Raw genomic sequence first — 21,782 nt, 5'->3', positions numbered from 1 at the left:
ACTTGGGCTCACACAACATGGGGCATCTGGAAGCTTTTAAAATCTCTGTAAATGTGCTATTTATTCTGAAAATATTTTAAAATATTCTATTCTTGCGGACTTCTGGCTGCGCTGATCTCCTAGGTCTGAGCTGTTTCGTGCAGGAGCCTCATCAGATGCCCCTCGCGTCATATGTGGCGCTGACAGAACGATTTTTTTTTTTAACTTTGGCTCATTTTTCGTGAAACACCCTGTATAAACAAAAAGGAGGGCACGCAAAATCCGCTCTTGATGTCGGAAGTTGAGACCAAGCAGAAATTCATATCATAAGAAAGCTTGAGTTTAAGCAGAAAAAACAGAGACGACACACATAACTCAAATTTCGAGTTGCGTTCTGTTTTTTTCCTCGCTCATGCTCAAGCTTTCTTACGATGCATTTCTGCCACCAGCTCTCCCGCGTATGTGCTATTCTTCCAAGCAGAAACTTCGGAAATGATGTCAAGAAACCGATGTTGACGGATTGTAAGAGCAAAGCTTGCTGTTGCAAATAGGTTCGCGGTAATTTTATATCTGGCGACTTTTTCTGGCGACACTACAAATTCACCTAGCGACATCTGACGGCATTTTGAGTCCTCTCTAGCGAGTTTTCTGCTAGCTGCTTCGGCAGCACTCCCCCAGTCTATTTCAGGTAACAGCATGGATCGCCACCTCAGCTGCCGCTATGGGAGTGGACGTCGCAATTGAGGTGAGATTTCCATCCCCGCGTGCATCTTGTCTTAATCTTGTCTCTCCTTGACTGTAATTGCGAACCTACAATTGCTTCTGAACGATTATTTTTAACAATAGGTTGCCTTACATCTTCTCCTTCCGATGCTCGTAGACATATAGTAGTGTTACTATTACGCTGTAGTTATATATGTCGTCACCGCAGACAATCCGTGTTGCTTCTTCCCTATTTTCGGGTTACTTCAGCATTCCATTCTACTCTTTTCATAAATATGAAGCACAGTTCCTTCCAATGGTCTGTAAAAAAAAAAAAAAACTTATTCTAGGATGCCTTATTCGTTTCCCTGGGGAATTAAGTATTATATTAGTATTATTATATTAGTATATTAAATATTTAGTTTTGAAGTAGTATTAACGGTAATCTTCGCGATATTATAGAGCTTTAGTACATCGAACGGTATCGCTTTTGGGTACGTAAGGGATAGCGTTGCTGGCCCTGCGCACGCCCGTAACAGAAGGAGAGCTTTGCGCAGAGCGGAGGACTAGATGTTGACTAGACGTCTAGAAGTCTTACCATTATTTAGACATCCAAAAGTAGTTATGTACAAGACATCTGGTATACATATGGTAATTGGCGACTAATTGTAAAGCCAGTGTTATGCTATAGATTTATTATTTTGTTCACAACAGGGAAACTTATTTGTTGGATGACCCTCATACATGAAGGAAATTCCTTATTGTCTTACTTTCCATCACACATGTGTGAAGCAGCAAGTACAATCTGTTTGCGAATGATCATACTGAGGTAATAAAACTGGACTCTGCAACAATTTTCAGGAACTATGCACGAATAGACCACATTAAGTTTGTCCGATTGTATTATGACCAAATGTACAGTATGTAGTCTTTCGTGCTATGTCAGTTGTATGTCCATATATTGTAACAAAATATCAGTAGGATGAATTGAAGGCAGTCTGACTGAGGTACGTAGATAATTTAATTAATGTCCATACATGTGATGATTCGAGTTTTTTGGCTCATTGACATGCACATATAAAGCATCCACAACTAGCAAACATTACCACAAAGTAATATTTTATTTTACTGAATATGTATCTTTTCTTTTTCTTTTCTTTCTTTTTTTTTTTTTTGCGAAAGCTCGCATTTGTTCGGGTAAATATTTCTTGAACTAGCGTTCCGGATGCCTTTATCGTTGCTGGTAAAAATAAATTTTACCCGTCAGTAACGCCCCTGCAGAATACTACGCTAAACGAACTTAAAGGACGACGGAAGCGAAAATAGGCTGCAAAGCTATTTGCCTCATATTGCGATGTGTACCAAAACAATCCGGAATTCGACTTAGATTTGCGTATATTAGTTGAAATGCCGCCACAATCGCGATATAACATTCGGCGGTAGAGCACTCTGAGCCCCTGGTGAGCGTCGCCGCGCCGCCGTAGCAGACCACGGAAGTGACGCACGTTGGCTCTCCTGTTGGAGTTACTGACTTTCATTTGGCGTTTCGGCGTACGTCTAATTCCCGCTACGGGGAAAGAACGGAGACGAAGAAGCATGTACGAACCCATCTCTGATAGGATATATCGCCTTCAAACTTTCACGAGATTTCCGTATCGAACATCTTCAGGCGTTATTCAGAATTCGCCGTGTTTGTGCTGTTTACCGGGCAGTCGCACATGGAGCGCGAGAGATATTTGACGTCACGCGCTCCTCAGATTTTCCCGCAATGCTTGGCGCGCTCCATGGGCGATCGTGTCGGGTGGGCGGCCCAGCGCGCTCGTAATCGTCAAAAATATGCCCATCCGTACAGCGTACTTGCAAAATACTAGTGGCACCATAATTTTACATAATATTTACACCTTGTTCAGTCCCTTTTTTGCAATGGACAAATTTCGCTTCCGTTGTCCTTTAAAGAAATCAGCAACTGAATTATCGAACAACTGAAATATTAATAAAATTGTCGACAAGTCCGACGCACTATACAAACCATTGCTCCGCAAACACAGAAGCACTTTGCCGGTACTGTGGGCGGCAGATGTTTGTTTACTGCACATTGCATTTTCCCTCAAAGTACACAGCTACGGCAGTAAAATGAAATCTGACGCGACTCAGGGATTTCAGGACCCTTTGAAAATCTTGAAACTGCCCGTGGTATCTCTTTGAAACCGCTGAACAGGCAATAAGCTAAACATTATGCACACCTGCAGCTCAGTAGCAAAGGCACTGATAAAATGTTTGCAAAAAGAACAGCGATCTTCGACGCACACGGATCACCCAAATACGATACTCATCGCTGCAACGACGATGGCGATGGCATAATGATGATGATGTTGGTGTCACTTCTGCTGGATTGACACATGTGTTATTTAACATTTAACCTCCGCCAAGTCAATTATAATGAACGGCCACGGAAATTAAGGGACATTGCAAAAAGTAAGCACGAGCTGAAGCAATGGCAATGACACCTGCCCGTCTAACCAATCACCATCCATCATCCATCCATCCAACCAGTTTGAACTTGTTCAGTTTCAACCGTTGAAACGTCAAACTTTCCGGACGCGCAACGGAGGGCAACGGAGGGGTGGGGGTGGGGTATGTTTATGAAGAAGAAAGACAGGAAAGGTCAGCCAGACGGAGGTCGGCTTGTTATTCCAAAAAATGAAAAATTGGGGAAGAAAAAGAAGGAAAGAGAAGTAAGAGAGGAAAAGAATGGGGAATAAAAGAAAAGGAAAAGACAAAGAACAAAATTAAAGGAAAGGAAGAACACAAAACTAGAACTGAAAAGTCGCACACAACGGGTAACAGTTGGTTCTTGACTGCACTCCACTGGTTGTTATTACGAAAATCTTTGGAAGTTTGAATCTCCCGCACATTTTGTCTCGCAATTTTTGGGCATCGCGAGAACGTACTCAGTGCTGTCCAGTGACAAAAACGATTCAGCGCAGCAGAGCTCCCAGAGTACACTGTGGCGAACAGCGTTCCTTTGTTCTCTGGCTTTCAAGTGTCAGGGGTGAGTTCACTCTTCATTAAATTATGTTCCTGTTTGTGTGCACCAAGATCACATGTAGTAGAGATGCGTGGCTCAATACAGAAATATCGTTTCCTTTATGTATTTCGGCCTCGTGTCACCGATTGAAACACATGGGAAGTGTGTGCTGACCGTTTTTGCTCGTATATGTCCAGACAAGCATCCCGTGACAGAGTGTGCATAGCCACTAAATAGACTAGCAGACTACATAATGCTGTCTGGCATGTTATGTTCTATTTGCTAGTCACGGTGAGTCATGGGAGGCAGGGCTGCGGCACCAGCAAACCCTCATTGGAACAAAGGAATGAGGTGGCCTTCTCTTTAACACTCATCAGTTAAAACACAAGACGCCCGTTTGGCAGCAAAGTCAGTCCAGTTTTAGACTATAGACTTCGTGTGCGGTTTAGTGTGAATAAATGTTCATGCTCAGAATCACGTTCGCTATCAATTCTATCACAATTCTGCATGAATGCATGCCATGACGGTAGCAGGACTAGTCATGGTCTAAAGTATGTCTAAGGGTGGCTAGAGTAAAATACAGGAAATGTATTACCCTTATACATGTCGCCTGAATGGAGGGATAAAATTGGTCTAGCTACAGAGTCCACGTATAATACATGGTTAGGTGCCTGACGAAGTTCCAGACATCTGGTCAAAAACGTGTCTAAATGTCGGCGACATTGGACAATGGATGCACATTGGATGCATAGCGCTAGATGGCTAGGTGGCGTAAAGTTAGACGTGATATTTGAAGTCTTGTGGACGGTTAATTGACATTTGGTCTAGGGCCTAGACGTTCTATAGACATTCCTTTCCTCTGTGCTTAGACGTCATTTAGATGTCTACTAGACCATCATGTGCTCCCTGGGGCGCTTACATTTTAGCAGGTGTGGTCTGGAGGAACGTCAGGGCCATCGGCTGGCCTCTTTCTTTTCACTTCCACACTACCAGCTCCTGTGGCATAGTGGTTAAGATGATCGTTTCCACGCCGAGACTGGGAGGTGACACGGGTTCGAATCCTGTCACCGGCTGTGCTGTTTGAGGTTTTCCCTGAGTTTTCCGGAGACGTTCCAGACGAACGTCCGCACAGTTCCCCCTGAAGTCGGCCCAGGACGCATACTAACACCCCTGTCCCCCACTCCTTCCTGCTGTCCTCTCTCCATGTGTCCATGTCTGTACGACACTCATAGCCACAGTTGGTGCGCGGCGCTAACAACAAATTATATAAAAAAAAACTACACTAATGGCCAGGTGCAGGTATAAAAAGGGGAGGAGACATGACCGGGTAGGAAGCAAAACCAATTTCTTCTCACTTTTTCCACTCCACTTTTTCGGGACAATCCGAAGGATTTCAGTTTCTTTATATCACTGTCCGTGACTTTACCGTTCAGGTCCAAACGCAGAGTCGGAATCAGGAGAGGAGCGGCTTGATCTGGCCAATAGAGCAAGTCATCCGAGTCCGCGATCGGATCACATGTGCCCAACGTGGAGTTTAGCCCTGGCCAATCTCGCTTGGTGGATGTCGGAAGAAGAAGAAGAAGGAGAAGAAGAATATTCTCACGTTCCACTACAACGCCACACAGGGTGATTCACGAACCATGCCATTTGGAGTTTATATGAAAACGGTAGAATGGGAAAATATGCGGTGAACGACGCCCGTGCGGCAACTAAGTTTATCATCTTCAAAAAATACTTTTCTCGAATTTCAATTGCGATAAATTGAAATTTCGCAACTGAACCCTGAAATTTGCCTAGTCAACATGGCATTTCCTTTTTCTTTTTTTCTTTTTTGCAGTATCAGGAAGCCCGTGGCGAGCTTCGTCGAATACACCAAAAGCCGAAATCCCTGCCACAGCGAGTGCAAAAAAAAAAAGAAAAGAAAAAAAGAACGAAAGAAAAGGTTAAAAGTGGTTTTTCTGACGCGCATATTTCAACGGCGCAAGAAATCGGCCATAAAGATGAAATGAGAGGGGGACATGCCCTTGCCTACATGAGGGCACGAGCTATATACTATATATAAGAAACAAGAGGAGAGGGGAGCTGCTGCTTGGGTTACTTTTCTTAACACTTAATTATCAGATTATTATCGCGATGTTCTTTTTTTTTTTTCATTCTTCTGTCTATCACCTGGGAAGGGGCATGTCCTCCTCTCATCGCATCTATGCAGCCGATTTCGCGCCTCGTTACAGAAAGCCGGGTTTATTTTCTTTTATTTTTTTCTACTCGCTGTAGAAGTAGAGATCGCGGCTTCCGGTATGTTCGACTACGTTCGCCACAGCCTTCCTGATTCAGTAAAAAAAAGAAAGAGAGAGAGAGAGAGAGAAGAGAAAGAGATATGGTCTGTTGACTAGGCGAATTTCAGATTTCAATTGAGAAATTTCAATATCTTGCAATTGAAATTAGATAAATGTATTTTTTGAAGATGGCAAACTGAATTCCCGCACGGGATCCGTTGACCGCATATTTTGCCGTGCTGCCGTTTTTCTGATAAATCCCAGAGGACATGGTCCGTGAATCACGCTGTATTTTGCTACACGAAGGTCCTCCTGTTCTCCTAATGTTGCACTGGGAACATCTGGCTCACCTCTTTCATCGAGAAACGAAGTCACTGACTTGTAAGACGCGAAATACCAGTCACGGCAAAGACATATTGCGTAGCGGCAATGTAATCGCAGCAGAGATTACAAATAGGAAGTGCCAGCGATAGGTGGGTTGTCACGGAGAATTCCTGTTGAATCTGTCTCTTTTGGCGGAGCTGTGTGTGTTGCCTTGGGCAACGCAGCTCCTGCCGAAGCAGTAGCCGAAGCGCCGAACCTCCCGTTGGCATTGACTCCAGCACTGTTCCCAATCTGCAAATAGAACAGAGTCGCGCCCGGTTGAACAACAAAACTTGCTCCGGAAGCGCTTCGAATCTGCCATTGGAATTCAAGACACGAACGTGGTGTATATGGGGAAGGGGTTTTCCCTCGTGTTGTTCTTCGAAAGCGTTAGGTGTCTCTGTGCTTTTCTCTTGTGTTGACATATGGGTGGAGGCGGCAACATATGTCGACCGTGAAGCTGAGAGAGAGAGAGAGGAGGAAGGGAAGGGGACGCCTATACCCGCGGTGGAGAAGGCGCGTGCGGAATCGGCACGAAACGGTAGAGGTACCGTCGCTCTACCACATCGGGTAGGAAATCCTACCCTTTTTACCCTTTTTTTTTCTTAGAATGTTCCCTTATTTTACCTCGAAGACACTTCGTCATTGTTGTTCTCCCATGTTCTTTTATGGAAACTATGGTCAGCGCAGTTTGTCATCTTTCAATGCCGCTAGCACGAACCCTAAGAACACACTGTCGTCCCTGGGATATCCGGGGGGTATCACATATAGGGACGGACAGGACGTCTGTCGGAGGGCGAAAACGGTCTTTAGAGTTAAAATGGAACTCAAGGTTGTCCTCACGGTATCCTTGTGATTGCATCTAGGAAGTGATCAGGGACCGATGTAGCAGAGCGTGATGACGCAACAGGGACATAATCTACGATCGTTTTATTCGACTTCATTTGTTTTTGTTCAGGAACCACACCCAGTCTTGGCAACTTGTGTTTCACTGGCAGATTACTGTCAATTCATATTGACAAACTGCCGCGTAAAGTGTAGCACTTTCCATAACGAAAATGAGCGGAATTTGGAAAAAGAAAGAAAGACAGAAATCTAAAAGATTATCTTTATAAAATCTTGCCCGGAGTACAAAAGCCGAGAAACCCACTCTGAAAGGTACTGGGCCATTCCACGAAAAGTGATCCAGAGGTGCCGTCGACCCCCTTACAATGCCATGTGAATTTTTTTAGTGGTTCTCTATGACTCCGAAAGCAACGGAACATGGACCTTTTCCAACGAAATTGAAATTGATAGGGTGCAGAGCCCAAGAAAGTTGTAGTGCTTGGCGAAAACGTATGTCATTCTAAACAGGTATTACGGCCCACGTAAGGCACGGAGCGTATTAAAACACATCTTATTTCATACGGGAGAGTTCATTTTACCGCATGTCAGCAATTTTCACCATCCTACTCGAAGGGCGCGACGCTTGTGGCGTGCAGAAAATTTGCAAAGTTTGTGCAGGTTTACCAATTTTTTTGGAATATAACATTCTGGAATTTCTTCTTGAAAATTGCTCGTCATATAGCCCTGGTGCTGTAGTTTCAAAACAAGAAAAATCCGACCCCATCGATGCAATGTAAGCCGCAGTAAAAAATCGGAAGTTGCGAAAATTCGACAAAATGCACAGATTTCACCGAAAAATTCAGTGTGAGGAGGTCGGCATAGAAGCCTGATCAAGGTGTCATTCGATGCACCGTCTTCCTAGCAAGACGCAGAAAAAAAAATCCCACAGGTACTTTTTGTTAAACTCAAATAATATATTTTTTAATTGAATGTAACTTCGCAAACGTGTATGCGCACTGCGCCGCATCGTAGCGAATTAACAACTGAGCGGGAAACTCACAAAACACTAAACGGAAAGAAAAACACTGGGTAATCACATCATTAAAGAGCAAATAACGGTTGCAAACACGTGTTTGCCTCCCTCGAGACCCGATGGTTGTGCAGTGAGCCCTTATCAAGCTGGCCATCTTGCGCTCTAACGAAACTTTTAGCCAGCTCGCCGTGGTGCTAAGTGAGAGGTAGGAGACATGGAGATAGGGGCCCATTCCGGCTTCATGGTACCATATGGTTGATATTTGGCCGTGTAGCATCCGTCAGTCGAGTCGGTGACATGACTAGAGTAATCATGGCATGAACAGTCAACAAGTACTGCCTGTACAGAACACAAGCGGACAATGCTTTCGCCAGTACGTTCCGTGGATGTGCCATTGCTCCTTTCATTTTCTTTTGCATGTGTGTGTTAACTCATCCCATATTTCGTACACGCCACAAGCTTTTACCCCGTCGAGTGCGATGGTGAAAATTGCTTACATACGGTAAAATGAAGCCTCCCCTATCAAACAGGAACTTTTTAACATTCTCCGTGCCTTACGGGGGCCGTAATACCTGTTTAAAATAACAAAGGTTTTCGCCAAGCACTACATCTTTGTGGGGCTCTGTACCCGATAAATTTCAATTTCGTTAGAAAAGGATGATGTTCTGTTGCTTTCGGAGTCACAAGAAACCACCAAAAGAATTGTCATAAAATTCTAGGGGAGGGGGGGGGGCACCTCTGGATCACTTGAGGGCCCTACTGGAATTCCCTTCCGATGAAAAATAATCAGGCACTATTTATTGCTTGTTACGCGATCCCCCGTAGGTTCGAGAGTCCTGTTCGCGTCCCACACAAAAAGGAAGGGTGAGCGATAGAAGTTTAATTAAATTTAGCAAACACAGAATACTCAAGCAACGAATTGCTTGAAGTGTCAACTCTCAAGATATGCGAAGTCTATATTTCTTACTCCTTTTGGTTTGAGACGTTCGGGTAGCACCTTCAAAGTCAAAAGCAGTGCTACAGAGTCGCTGCTTTTCTGTCTTTTCCGCGGTAAATATTCCGGGTATCATGGACAGACACTTTTTCGGAGAGAAAGACATTTTACGTAGGACCGCCCGGGATCGGCCCAGAAAGCAAAACAAATGCGTCACTGAATATTTGGAGAGCCTTAGCAGGTAACTGAGCAAGGTACACACAAAAAAAATTCACACATTCTTTAGGTGTTAAAAGAGCGTATTGCACAATTTGCACCCCGCACTTAACTCTCTAACACCTATTTGAGTGTAAAGTGGGTGTATCCTGCTGTTTACGCCCTTCTGCCTGCTTTTTACACCTCTTCGTGAGAAGGTCATCAGGCCCATAGGGTGTAAAAGGCGGGTGAGCTGCATACAGCATTTCTGTAATTTCAGCAGAGATGGGACATACGAACCTTAGCTTCTGCTCGTTCTGTGCTGCGAGGATGGTCCTTGCACTCCAGTGTTTATAAGTGCCGCACTGAACCTCATGCCCAATACTTAGAACTGCACATAACTAAATGATATGCAAATGATGCCAGCCGATTCTTACCCAGACCAACTACCAAGACCCTATATATATAGTGTTGTGCAGGAAAAGTGGACCAGTGCCTAAGAGAGCGATACACAGGAACCTGAGGCTATATATTTATGGCACCGGAGTTGAACAGGTGTTACTGTTGACGTGCACCTGTATGTAACTCAAGTATCACAAGTATAGGACGACGTAGGGTGTTGTCCGAGATACAAAGGTGTCCGACATGAGAGGTTTTACTGTAAATGTCAAGGATTACACGGTTACAAACATCTCATAGTAAAAACAACAACAACAACAAAAAAAAGCTGGTGCAGTAGACTGCATATCACATTTCTTAAACGCAGTAAATGCCTCTGAGCGGCTTGTGTTTTCAACAGTAATAATTTAAAGCACAAGTGTTGAGGGTTTCAGAAATATGAAATCGACAAAAAATATGTTTCGTACAATTAGTTCGCCCGGGGCTAAAGCATCATGTACTGTAACTACAAGTCCAATTATGCTTTCAATTAACTAGAAACTACTTTGACAGATCCCGATAAGACCTGTTTGAGCACCTCTTCACTCCCGGTCCCCAGCAGCCATGACGAAAACTAAGATATGACAGAAATGTCCTCATATTTTTATAATTTTGTTTATTGTCAAGGCCAAACCTTTTTTTCCTAGTTTGCGTGCACAGAATGGCACGTGAAAGATATACGAATAAGACGTAAAACAAATGCTGTTTTATTATGATACTGATATAATCTCTTATTTATTTATTTTTCTTTCGTACAGGCTACAAAAGGCCCCATACGTCCTTCTACAGTGAACAGTGCATGTATGAGTTTTGTAAGTGAAGAGATAATAAACAGATGTACACTTCTTCATACACAGGTTATCTTCCTCATCTTGCACGTTTGCATGCAATTATACATAGTCGGCACCTGTTACTGAGAGAGCACCATTATGCCACCTGTAGATACTGGATGTGTATGACACAAAAACACGACAAGATTCATAAGACACAACAAAGTACACCAGACGACGGAACAACACACGACAGGCGTCTACAACAGACGACAGAACGACACACGAAAGACATCTACGGTAGAACGCACACGAGAAGACTCTACGACAGACGACAAGGTCCCAATATACGACAGCCTTGTTGTTTGTCGTATTCTTCTGTCATTTTTTCTTTCGACTGCAAGTTTTCCCATATGTCAATCACCCACTAAGACGGACAAACTTTTCAGTGACGATGATATCCACTCCGGCAGAAGAATCAGAGCGGGAACTTCACCAATTCCTTCGAGGAGCCGGCCATCTCTCCTACTACGACAAGTTCAAAGATATAGGTAAGCCAAACGGAACTTTGTGCTAGAGCACACTTCTACCAGGGATCCAAGAGGACTCGCTGTTGGGCACGTTGGTGACTAGACATGAAGATAAAAAAAACAAAGCGCCAAAATACACTACAGAACAGGAGAAGACGGGACATGCGCTGACTCCAACGAATAGTTTAATGATACATAAAAACCAGAGAACCAACCAGGGATGTGCTTCAAATGTCCTGGAACGGTTCACGAAATTAGTTGTTGACAATGAGAGATGGAAGACTCTGAAGAGGTCGGCCAGCTGTAGGAGTCGAACCCACATCTTCTGGATTACCGGTGCATGGCTCTACCAATTGATGTAAGCTAACACACCTACCCAGCGACTCCCAAGGGCGCGTGATCTGAAGGGACAGTTCAACCACTCTCTCCCCCTCGCCCCTCTCTGACTCTTATATTTTTCTCACTCACACAGACAACCATACGATGGGATCGACGCAAGCGGCACCAGTTGAACATGAGACAATTGATGTTCCGAGGCTGGAACACATATAGGAAGGACAAGTTTCGGAGATCAGTATCAATTTATCGGGGAACAGTACATGGCCAGGATCACTATAACTCACGGACAAACCCGCGGATACACTTGCTTTCGATCGTTGTGGACAACCGACATCGGCGAAACCCGGAGACCCTGCGACCCCGCTTGCAGGTGCCCGACCGCCCGCGAAAGAGTGAGATGTCAGCTATTTCGAAACTTTGTCAACCAATCCCGGAGCGGGCGGCCTCCTTCGGCTAATGGGCATCCGTCATGATTCCTCACGAATGAATACCACGTGACTATGACGTCAAATTATTTTCCTACTGCCGCGAATGCGGGGAGCTGTGGAGGCCTGGTGTAAGCAGCAAAACTTTCTGACCCGCTTCGAGGGTTACGTTGACTGTTTCGACCAATGTGTATCATCGCCGGGAAGTTGGTGGATGTAAAGACGTACTGAATTGGGTATTTCACACGCTTCAACGTCCAATCTTACCGTGGTGCTTCGGCATTTGCGCAACACGGATACGTACTATTTTCTGAATTTTCCGTCAATATGCGGTGTACACAGACAATATGGGGCCCATATTGTCATGTTTGAAGCAATAAGGGGGAAACGCTTGCAAAACAGGGTCCCTTATCGGACTCGTATCTCCAATGAACAGTCAATATGGGCCCAATATTATGCGATGATTGGGTAGATTCTTGTTGTGAAGGGGCTCATTATTTCATTTTCCACATTACCACCAGCAATGGGATAGACTATCGCCTATGGCAATGAAACATCATCTCACAATAAAAGTGTTGTTGGACCATGTGAAAGAGAACACATACCATACCATACATACACATACCATACCGCAAAGAGAGACCTCACTTTGCGAGCCAAGAGCCAACATTTCGTTTTAAGAGTATAGATTGTATTATATCATATTCGAATCCGTGGTGCTTAACTGTGCTGTTCTGCACACCGAGTTAACAATATGTTTCACTTTTCGACGTCTGTTCTTATGCAGATCAACAAGGACACATCGGGGTTAGAACGGCAACATGGAAGTCTCCACTCTATGTCGCCTCTTAACATTGAATTGAAGGCGACAACCCAAGGACAACTCGCAGAGGACACAGCCTACCTTAGTGACACTATCGGGTTCCTGGCAGACTGGTTTCAGACAAGTCAAAACTCACACAAGGGAACCAACTGACACTGGTACGACTTCTCTCTTTCCGACATCGTTTGTTCTGGCAAATCCTCATCCGGGGACGCGTCGTTACAAAACGCTACCCACGTACAGCGGGTCGCCCTTTGTCTGATGTTAGCGAATGATAGCGTATCGCTGACACGATATCACACGGAAAAGCTATCTGCCTTCTTTCACTGCGTGGCTATTTGAAACCGCTGAGAATGCAGTACCGTTTCGGCCACGGTCACGCAGGTTGCCAGGCGCTCAACTATCACCCTCTAAAGCTAGACACAGCATGATCTGTTCTCCAGTGCAGCGTTTTGGAGTTACGCTACCAGTGCGAGCGCTTAGATATATCATCTCATGCCAGCGTATGGTTCTGCAGAGCATTGTCAGAGTCACAGAAATTTGTTATCAAGACTTACGTTGCGGTGACAGCGTGACCTCGGGATGGTCCCAAGCAAGCCGAAAATATTTCTGGGGGCTGTCCTTGGACTCTCGGTGCCATAGGGAGAATTACCAAGCAACCGGGTCAGAAAAATAGAAGGCGGTCAAAAGGTCGCGATAGCGACATGACATGACCACTGCAGCACTCAGGCAGGACGCTAGGGGGTGGGGAGTAACGGAAGGACACAGAGGTATCTGGAGATGCTGAACTGACGGGAATTCAATTTGTTGAGCCACATAAACTATATGTTTATTCTAAATAAACTAAATTATCTATCTAAATATTTAAACAATCACAAGAGTGGTAGGTGGCGCACTAGATGCAGAGAATGTTCTTCCCCTAGTGTGGCCGACGTGGGACCCTAAGGTCAACCCCGCACTCCACGTTTAGAATTTTTTTTTTTTATATATGTCAGCACCCCTTCGTCTGTAACCTCCCCGCCCAACCTTCGTCCCGTGTGAGTGCTGCAGTGTAGTGACATGAACTATCAGCAACTCCCCATCTTCCCCCCGTTGTATAGCAAGAAAGAAAGGTGAAGAAGCGTAGGCAAAGGCTGTAGCATACTGTTTATGTCGTTGCAAAGAAAAAGTTCGATGACTTGCCCACTATTGAACTGTTACCATCGGACTGACCAATATTCGTATGCCAACCGCAGATAATGGCACTTGGTAACGACGGAGATATCAACTACGTCTTCCACTGGAGAGCCATGTTCCTTCCGAGTCACATCACCATGCTGGCCATGGCGCTGGCCGTTGTGAATACTCGCCGTCGGAAATTTTAGCTTAGATCGCCCCTTACTTCGATTACGTATTTTTCTTCTACGCAAAACACTTCATTTACTTTGCAGTGGCGATGACGTCCATTCCTCAAAAGAAATCAGAGCGGGAGCTTCATGAACTCCTTGAACACGTGGACCTTCTCGAGTACTACGACAAACTCATCGAGATAGGTGAGTCAAACCAGGAACAAACGCCGAAGAGGCAGAGAGTTCGCACGCAGAGCACGCGGGATGCGGTCACGGGGGCCACGCATTGAACGCAGCAAGCTTCTTCCTTCTACGTCGGTGAAGGGTGAAGGTCAACGGACAACGTCACATAAGGGAGAGAAGAACAAGGTGCGAGGAGGCAGCTACTAGTTTTATTTGCCTTGGCGGATATTGGAAGCGAGGAGGCGTAAACTAACAGGAGTGCAGTGAAGTTTGCACAGCGCCATTTCGGGCCCGAACGGCCACGGATCCCAACAGTAGGTCGTTTCATCAGCGGGTTTTGCATGGTGTTTCAAAACGGTAGGGTGCCAAGGAAAGCTACAAAACCTGTAGGAAATCTACAGAAAAGGCAGTGCTTCTTGAAAAGTGCGAACAACACGAGACCGTGTATTTCAAAGTGCCTCGTCGTCTCCGAAACTACCGCGTGTTGCATAATTTGGGGCGCTGACGTTGCTGCTCTCTCGCGCCACCTGGCCCAGAGGAACAGGTCTATAGGGGAAACGCGTCTCTCGCCATCATCAAGTTCGTGCCATCATATGCACTTCACTTGAACGCGTCTGCTGTTCAAATGTGGGAACCGTCTAAAAATCAGAGAGCTCATCGCATTGCCGAACTTCGCACCTCCTGAGAGCTTAAGTGCGCACTATAAATTCCTCGCAGGCTCGTACGTATCTTCAATACGTTCTGAAGATACAGTATTTTAAAGACTTTTTCCGATATTTTTTTAACGGTAACGATTCTTTGTTGCAACTTCCACAAAAAAAAGAAGAAAAAACAAACACACACACAATCAGGGGGAAGCCAAAACGCAGCACAAGGCTGCTTGACAAGGGCATTACCCCTTTAACATATATCGTCGCTACGGCATGCAGCAAATTGACAAGACAATGGATTTAGTGTGAAGTGTGGAATGCTATTTGACGTAAGAGTAGACCTTTAAAACTGACACAACCATCACAGAATACTACAATGGCACTGTGTAAAAAATAACAATAAATTGAGCTGCTACCCCGAAGTACCAAATTAAATAAACAACGATCAAAAATATGTCAGGAGCAGTAGAAATTAGGAGGAGTACCCAGGTACATACATTCATACAAAATGTATGACAGCCGCACGCAATTGTGGTGCACAAGACAGCTTTCATTCGTGGGTCAGAAGTGCTCTCCTCCCTCGGCTGCTAGTCAGTTACGTCACGTCATCCGGCGAATAATGAGGGGCTCGACTTCTTTCGGTTTCATTTGTTTTACTGTAACATTTCTCCCCACCTGTCCCGTTGGCTGACTGGTCGATTTCTCTACAAGACTGTTCTCGTCACCCAATAAAACGTGATGAATACGAACATGGTGACAAAACCTGACTGCACCGCATGACCGCACCCGCATGGGCCAGGTCGTCGCCGCCGCACATATTCTTGGAAATTTGTTTTCTCAGGAAATCTGCGCTTCCCAAGCAAAATCCTTTGCGTGACATTTCCTTAACATAGTATTTGTTCATATCATTCTGCGAAAGGATATTTCTACCAATATCCCTGTATCACCTTTTAAAGCTGCTGCATCTCTTGTGACTGGAGGGTAAAGACATCATTGCAAAGAACACATTTTTTTTTTACTTCGGCCTGTCTGCAACATCCCGTTTCCAGGCCTCCGTCTGCGGACAGCCGAAAGCCCTTGGAAAGCAACGCGCACATGCGTTCAGCGACTTCAGTTTCTGAATAGACGACACAAGGAATGTTGGCCGTTGTCATAGTAACCATGCCACATCTTGTCTTCTTCATTATTCTCCACGCAGCGAAAGAAAATATCGGCAAAAAGTTAATGTAATTTCAACACTTTGCTTCATATCAACTGTTACTCGATCGTGACCCATACGGTCTCACAAAACGGTACCACAAAGTTGCTGGCGTAAACAGCAGAATAGGCGGAACGCGATAGTGCAGACTACACCTTGATGCTATGGTACATACTACGGTTCTTCAAAGTATCGCACGGCAATCTATGCGTCAAATAACCAATGAATTACCCTTTGCCTGCAGTTCACGTATGATCTGAACAAGTGAAACTTTATCGCAGAGCTAGAGAAAGTACGCTGTGTGATACGCTGTCTCTTCATCTGATTGGTAGCCAGGTGTGAAGGGATTATGAAGCATCCCTGGTGAATAGGTTTCGCAAAGCTGCAGGCGCAAATGTGAAACGAATGTGGGAGACATATGGAGGTGATGCAGGAAGCTTCATCGCAGTAATGCGGCCTCCACTGGTATCCCTGCTGCTGCTCCTAAATGAAATTCTCGACTCCTGAGATGCGTGGACATACGTAGGATAAAACACAGCAATACAACATGCTCATTCTGACATCAGCTTTTGTAGAAGGACAATTCAACATAAAATTCTTATCAGCCATGTTCTTTTTGTGGCTTCTGTGCTTGGAAAATTATTCAAAGATCGTCGAAGAGTCGTTACCTACGTCAACGCATTGGTTACCAGGAGAGGGAAGATATGTGTGAAAACTAGTGAAATATGCCTGTGCTATGCGCTTCGAAATATGGTGGTAAAACTGCAGATAACAGTGCTCTTCATTGTTCTGAGTATGAAACAATTTAATCGAATGCATCTTTAAAGAACACGTTTGATTAGGAGTCACCGATAAAATTAAGCTGCATTGTTCAAGAGCAAACTACAAGTAAGGCTTCCGAGACAGGTGTAAAGCACGCAGGCAAAGCCTTTGCTTTCGGCACTGTGCTGCAGTCCATGTTAAATGTTGGAATGGCAAACCACTGCAGGAATGCAAATCAGGAATGCAGCGCGAGCGCCCTCTGACGCCACGCAAAGGCGAGACGACTGCATTAAGAAAAAAAATCGTTTTGTGCGTATCATGACCTTGGCACTGCTTTAATGTTGAATATATGCAACTCATGCGATGCAGAAGCTATGTTGGGGGATGAAATCCACACCCGTGCCGAAATGTCCAAAACATTAGTTCCTGACATGAGTCTTCGCAACAGTAGAAAGCCTTCCGGGGACAGCAAAAGCTTCATGAAAAGCTGCAAACTGTCTCACCCGCCCATCGGAAAAGATAGCAAAATATGCAAAATTTGCAAATGCAAAAATTTGAAAATGTGCATTTTCCCGCGAAATATGCCATAGGTAGCGCGCGAAGCATCGACTTGTACGTTGAATGTGTGTGTAACGCTGCTGAGCAAGCGAAAAACATTTTTTTTTTTCATTGAGATCTGAAACTATTTCCACAAGACCAGCGGTATGGCCGAGTGGGTTAAGGTATCTCGCCTGTTGGTGTCGTGCTGAAGACTGGGAGGTGGTGGGTTCGAATCCTACCACCGGCGTTGCTGTCTCTGGTTTTCCCTGGGTTTTCTGAATACTTTCCAGACGGGTGCCGGCATAATTCCACTGAAGTCGGCCCAGGACTCATACTAACTCCTCCACTCCTTCCTGCTGTGATCTCTTTATCTGTCCACGTCTGTGCGCCGCTCATAGCCATAGCTGCTTCGCGGCGCTAACACGAACGTAAAAAAAGAATCCACAAGGATATGCGGTCTAGTAACGATTATTCATATGCTTTTTTTACCAATGTAACCCCTAATGACATTTAGGCTTTTCTTTTATATTATTTAAAAATCTGCGTAGGGCGATGGTTTGCCTCACCTATAAGATTTACAATGAGTAAGCTACGTTGATAAATCCAGAGATGAATTTAATCTCAGTGTTAAAATTTCTGTTAGGCGCGGACAATGTCCAGCAGCTTCGTGACTTGACGGATGAAGAGCTTGGAGAAGTCATTGACCATGTAGGGATGTCCAGGAAGCCCCTTCACGTGAAGAGGTTCAGGAAAGCACTGGAGCGGTGGACGGGACAGGCAGGTAAAGAATAGATTATCAAATTTGGGACAACGTCTTCATTTTCTTTTTGTAATTTCCACAATGCACCAAAGGAGTACAGTTCTGATCACAGCCATAGATCGTACGCGCAGTGACGGAAAGGTAAGGAAAAAGTGTCAGCGGTGGCGCAACAACTCACACCAAACTTAGCGTGAGGTCTCCTACCATTGCACAAGGCCTTTTGTCTTGTTAATGCTTTGTTCCTATTTAGAACATGAAGCACGTGGTAAGAAATTAGGTATAGCATTCATCTACATTTTAGAGAAGGAAGCAAATGATAGAACAGTTTTATTTAAAAACGTTAAAACACCCAGTGGCGGGGAGCCAAAATAAAACGACGCAACCTCAGAGCACTGACTGACAACTAAGAACCATGTCACAACTTTGAACCAAGAACAGGTTCATTTTGGCTCCCTGGCACTGGGGGTCTAAGCGCTTTTAATTATGGCCTACCGCGAACCGTCCAAATTGGATCCTTCTTCCAGAGGGCACAATGTCTCCGTCTATTACTTCATGTCATCTGAGAGGCGAAACATTGGCGGAGTAGCTGCCGTGTGGGTTCAGTCAGTGTCTTCAAATAGTGGCTTGACACTGTGAACGTGAGAGAACTCATAACGGTACCTATGTTTCTTTCTTTTACCACCAATTTTCTTGCGTCCCTCGCCGTGATCAGCAGTTTGTGTTGCGCGTTCAGATGTGTCTCCAGTGTATTATGATTTTGCAACCTAAACACTGTGCTATTGCGAACGTTTTACGACCGGGCAGATGTTTAAAGGCCAGTTCCCCCATATAGCGCTTTGCTACATAGCACTAGAAAATTGCGGTATATTTTCCTCCCCGCATTGCTACGCATCGCTCTAAAACCGCTCTTGCCGAAGTAGAGCCCCTGTCAACTTTTCTAGCGCTATATTGAGCGGTGAGACTGCGTTGACCAATCGTGAGCTTCTTTCAGCCGTGACGTCGCGGAAGCTGGGGTTTGTTTTGCTTCCGATCACTCGAAGCAGCGAGACGGGAATGCGACGGCGACGACGACGACGACGTGAAAATGGCCACGAGTTTCATCTGCCGACATGGGTGTTTGGTTACTACAGTCTGTTACCGCGATCACAGCATAAAGTGTCATCTCCCTTCATGCTGCGGATACCCGACGCGCCAGTAGGCAATCACGGTAGTACCGGTCCATCACGTCGCAATGTGATATCCAGTGACCCAAGCAGAATAGCGCTATGTGCTCGGTTGTATGTGAGAACGGCAACCGGAGAAATAGCGCCAGACTTTGAGCGCTATTTTCTAGCGCTATAAGGCGAAGCGCTGTATGTGGGAACTGGCCTTCTCTCGTTCGCGCGATAGTCTGCGCTTTTCTGTGGAGGCCACGTGACAAGCAAGAGAACGCGAGTCGCGATGTGACGAAGCCCTTGCATCCAGTCACAGGAGGGCTCGCGGTGTGACATCTGCCGAGATCGCTCATCGACATGGCGGAGGTCAGAGCATCGTCTGCAGTTTCTTCTGACAGAGGCTGGTGCTCGGCAGCTCGGGTTGCGCTGCAGGTGCTTGTCCTTTCTTCACGGTGGTAAGGTGGGGTCAGGAAATGTCCCGAGCTTGCTTTGCATTGCTCGCTCGCGTCAGGTAAATTTAACGACAGAGCACGACATCGTTTCAGATAGATTCAGAAGTCTGCGCCAGTGGATTTCACGGCGCTGGGTGGTGATGCGTAATGAGTCTCGTTGAAATGTAGACTGCATATTCAGAGTCCAGTGCCGGATTGAACATCCTCACGATCAGTCGATGCAAGCTACCTACTTATTGCTGTGTCGTTTGCCAAAACCCGACGCATCTGGAAGCTGCGCGTCCTTTTTCTTTTCGTTTGCGCAGGTTCAAACTCCTCACGATATCACCGCAGGCCACGTCAATGAGGCACACACACTTCCGTAACACACGTGTTCCTGCAGTTATACAGGCTCTATGCTCTGCCTTCATAGAATGGAAACGAGAGACGCATCAAAACGCAATGAGCCACAGTGAACACTGCCACGCACGAGACGCCGATGGCGACGTACATGCGGTACGTACTCTCTCTCGTAGACGCACGCAATTATGGTAAAAGAACCACCGTAACGTGCCACCGGTAAACGGACACCATTTTGAAATGAATATGAAGCGTTTTTTCTTTTTTTCTCTTGCTTCATAACTCAGAATAAATAGCAGGGAACAAGTATACCACTTCGCTCGCCGACGGCTGACGAATTTTCCGCAGCGAATGAGGCGCACCGCTGGTGTGACGTCACAGGGACGAAGGAGTGGCCTGGAGATGGTGCCCGGATCCCACCCGCCGCCGTAACTTTTTTACAATTCAATTACGCAGTAATGGGACCTTATTGAGCCGAAATATTTCTCGCGTATGCTTTTCGTGGGCCTTGTCACTAAATACGAGCGCTGTTTATATAGCTTAAATACCCATTCTGTGCTCCTTTAAAGCGAAGGACGCGAGAGAGAGTTACAAAACCCACCCACAAGTCAAGAAAAAAAAAGAATGTTGCCTTCGCCCTACCACTGTCCCCCCTGTTACGCATAACATCATCGTCACTTCCATTGTCGACAAGCTGTCAGTACAGCCCTTTTGCGTTGATGACAAGGTAAATTTACCCATGTAGCGAATGCGAGGAAAAAAACAAATCTGACCTGGCAACACTGTCATCTCCGTGAGTCGAGCGATCCTGGGTGTTGGTAGCACAGGTACGGTCGTATACAAAAAAAATATTTACAACGCGAATGGGTCTTGTATAAACTAATAGTTTATTCATAATTCAAGTATAGGGAAAGCCATCTGTTGCACCACTAGTACACATATACGAAATCATCTACCACCTGAGTGCATTTCCGTATCCTGCTCCATTGCGCATGTGTAGCAGTACGCTCGTTTGTCCGTGCATCCTTTTATCCGTGCCGTGTACCCGTGCATTGTAATGCGGGGTTCGTACACTTTTTGGATTAAACAGGAATCGACGTTCACGTCTCGAAGCTGTAGGCGTATGCTATGCATTCCGTGTTGCAGACCCCAAGAAAAAAAACAAGGCTTCGTCATGGCAAGACCGGCAATGATAGCGTGAGTGTTAGCGAATCAGCTGTGCACCAACGATGCCATGTTTTTTGCAATGGGCCCATTATGACAACTCGTTGAAGAAATACAAACAGCTAATCACTACGTGTACGTGTAGGTCTAGGTAGGACATTAAGTGAAACTTCCTGTTTATTTGTGGTGCACGTACCCTTCGTCAAAACCTGTTATAACTCTATGTATATCGAACTGATATGTGTCACTAAACTTGAAATGATTTATTCTTCTCTGTCCTCGTCGGGTATTGCTGTCCTGGATGACTAGTAGGTTCGGTAAGAAAAAAGGGGAAGGGTATACAACGCAAACGAAGTACGCGAATGCAAACGTGCCATGGCTAATTATGCACTACTTATTATTCATGTTGCTGACGTCATACGTGACGTCATTTATTTGCAAAAGTAGTAGACCGCGCAACGGATGGATGGCGCTCACAGTCTATATCAAGGCGCCATCTCAAGATGCATGGCCCTATGGGAGTTTCGCTACCTGTTTATATATATACCTTGTTGATGACACAAAGATTACAAGCGAAAATGCGTGCGACGAT

The 21,782-nt window shown here is 45.3% G+C and overlaps 1 protein-coding gene across 4 annotated transcripts in view; it reads left to right on the top strand.

Annotated features, from left to right (window-relative positions):
- The first annotated feature begins 624 nt into the window (after positions 1 to 624).
- The window catches only part of LOC135375904 (uncharacterized), a 28,491-nt gene continuing 7,333 nt past the window's right edge, over positions 625 to 21,782 (top strand). Inside the window, exons 1-5 of one of the 4 annotated variants that reach the window (XM_064608536.1) lie at positions 625 to 724; positions 10,993 to 11,094; positions 12,625 to 12,818; positions 14,091 to 14,192; positions 17,965 to 18,102. In XM_064608536.1, coding sequence (XP_064464606.1) covers positions 14,096 to 14,192; positions 17,965 to 18,102 — 235 coding nt within the window. In that variant the 5' untranslated portion in view covers positions 625 to 724; positions 10,993 to 11,094; positions 12,625 to 12,818; positions 14,091 to 14,095. Of the gene's footprint in view, positions 725 to 10,992; positions 11,095 to 12,624; positions 12,819 to 13,895; positions 14,193 to 14,242; positions 14,486 to 17,964; positions 18,103 to 21,782 lie in introns of those variants that run through there. The other 3 variants (XM_064608537.1, XM_064608539.1, XM_064608538.1) reach the window with 3 other exon arrangements.

The sequence above is a fragment of the Ornithodoros turicata genome, unplaced genomic scaffold, assembly GCF_037126465.1.
Source record: "Ornithodoros turicata isolate Travis unplaced genomic scaffold, ASM3712646v1 ctg00000955.1, whole genome shotgun sequence".
Taxonomy (NCBI): domain Eukaryota; kingdom Metazoa; phylum Arthropoda; class Arachnida; order Ixodida; family Argasidae; genus Ornithodoros; species Ornithodoros turicata.
This window is presented reverse-complemented; position numbering and strand designations above follow the sequence as displayed.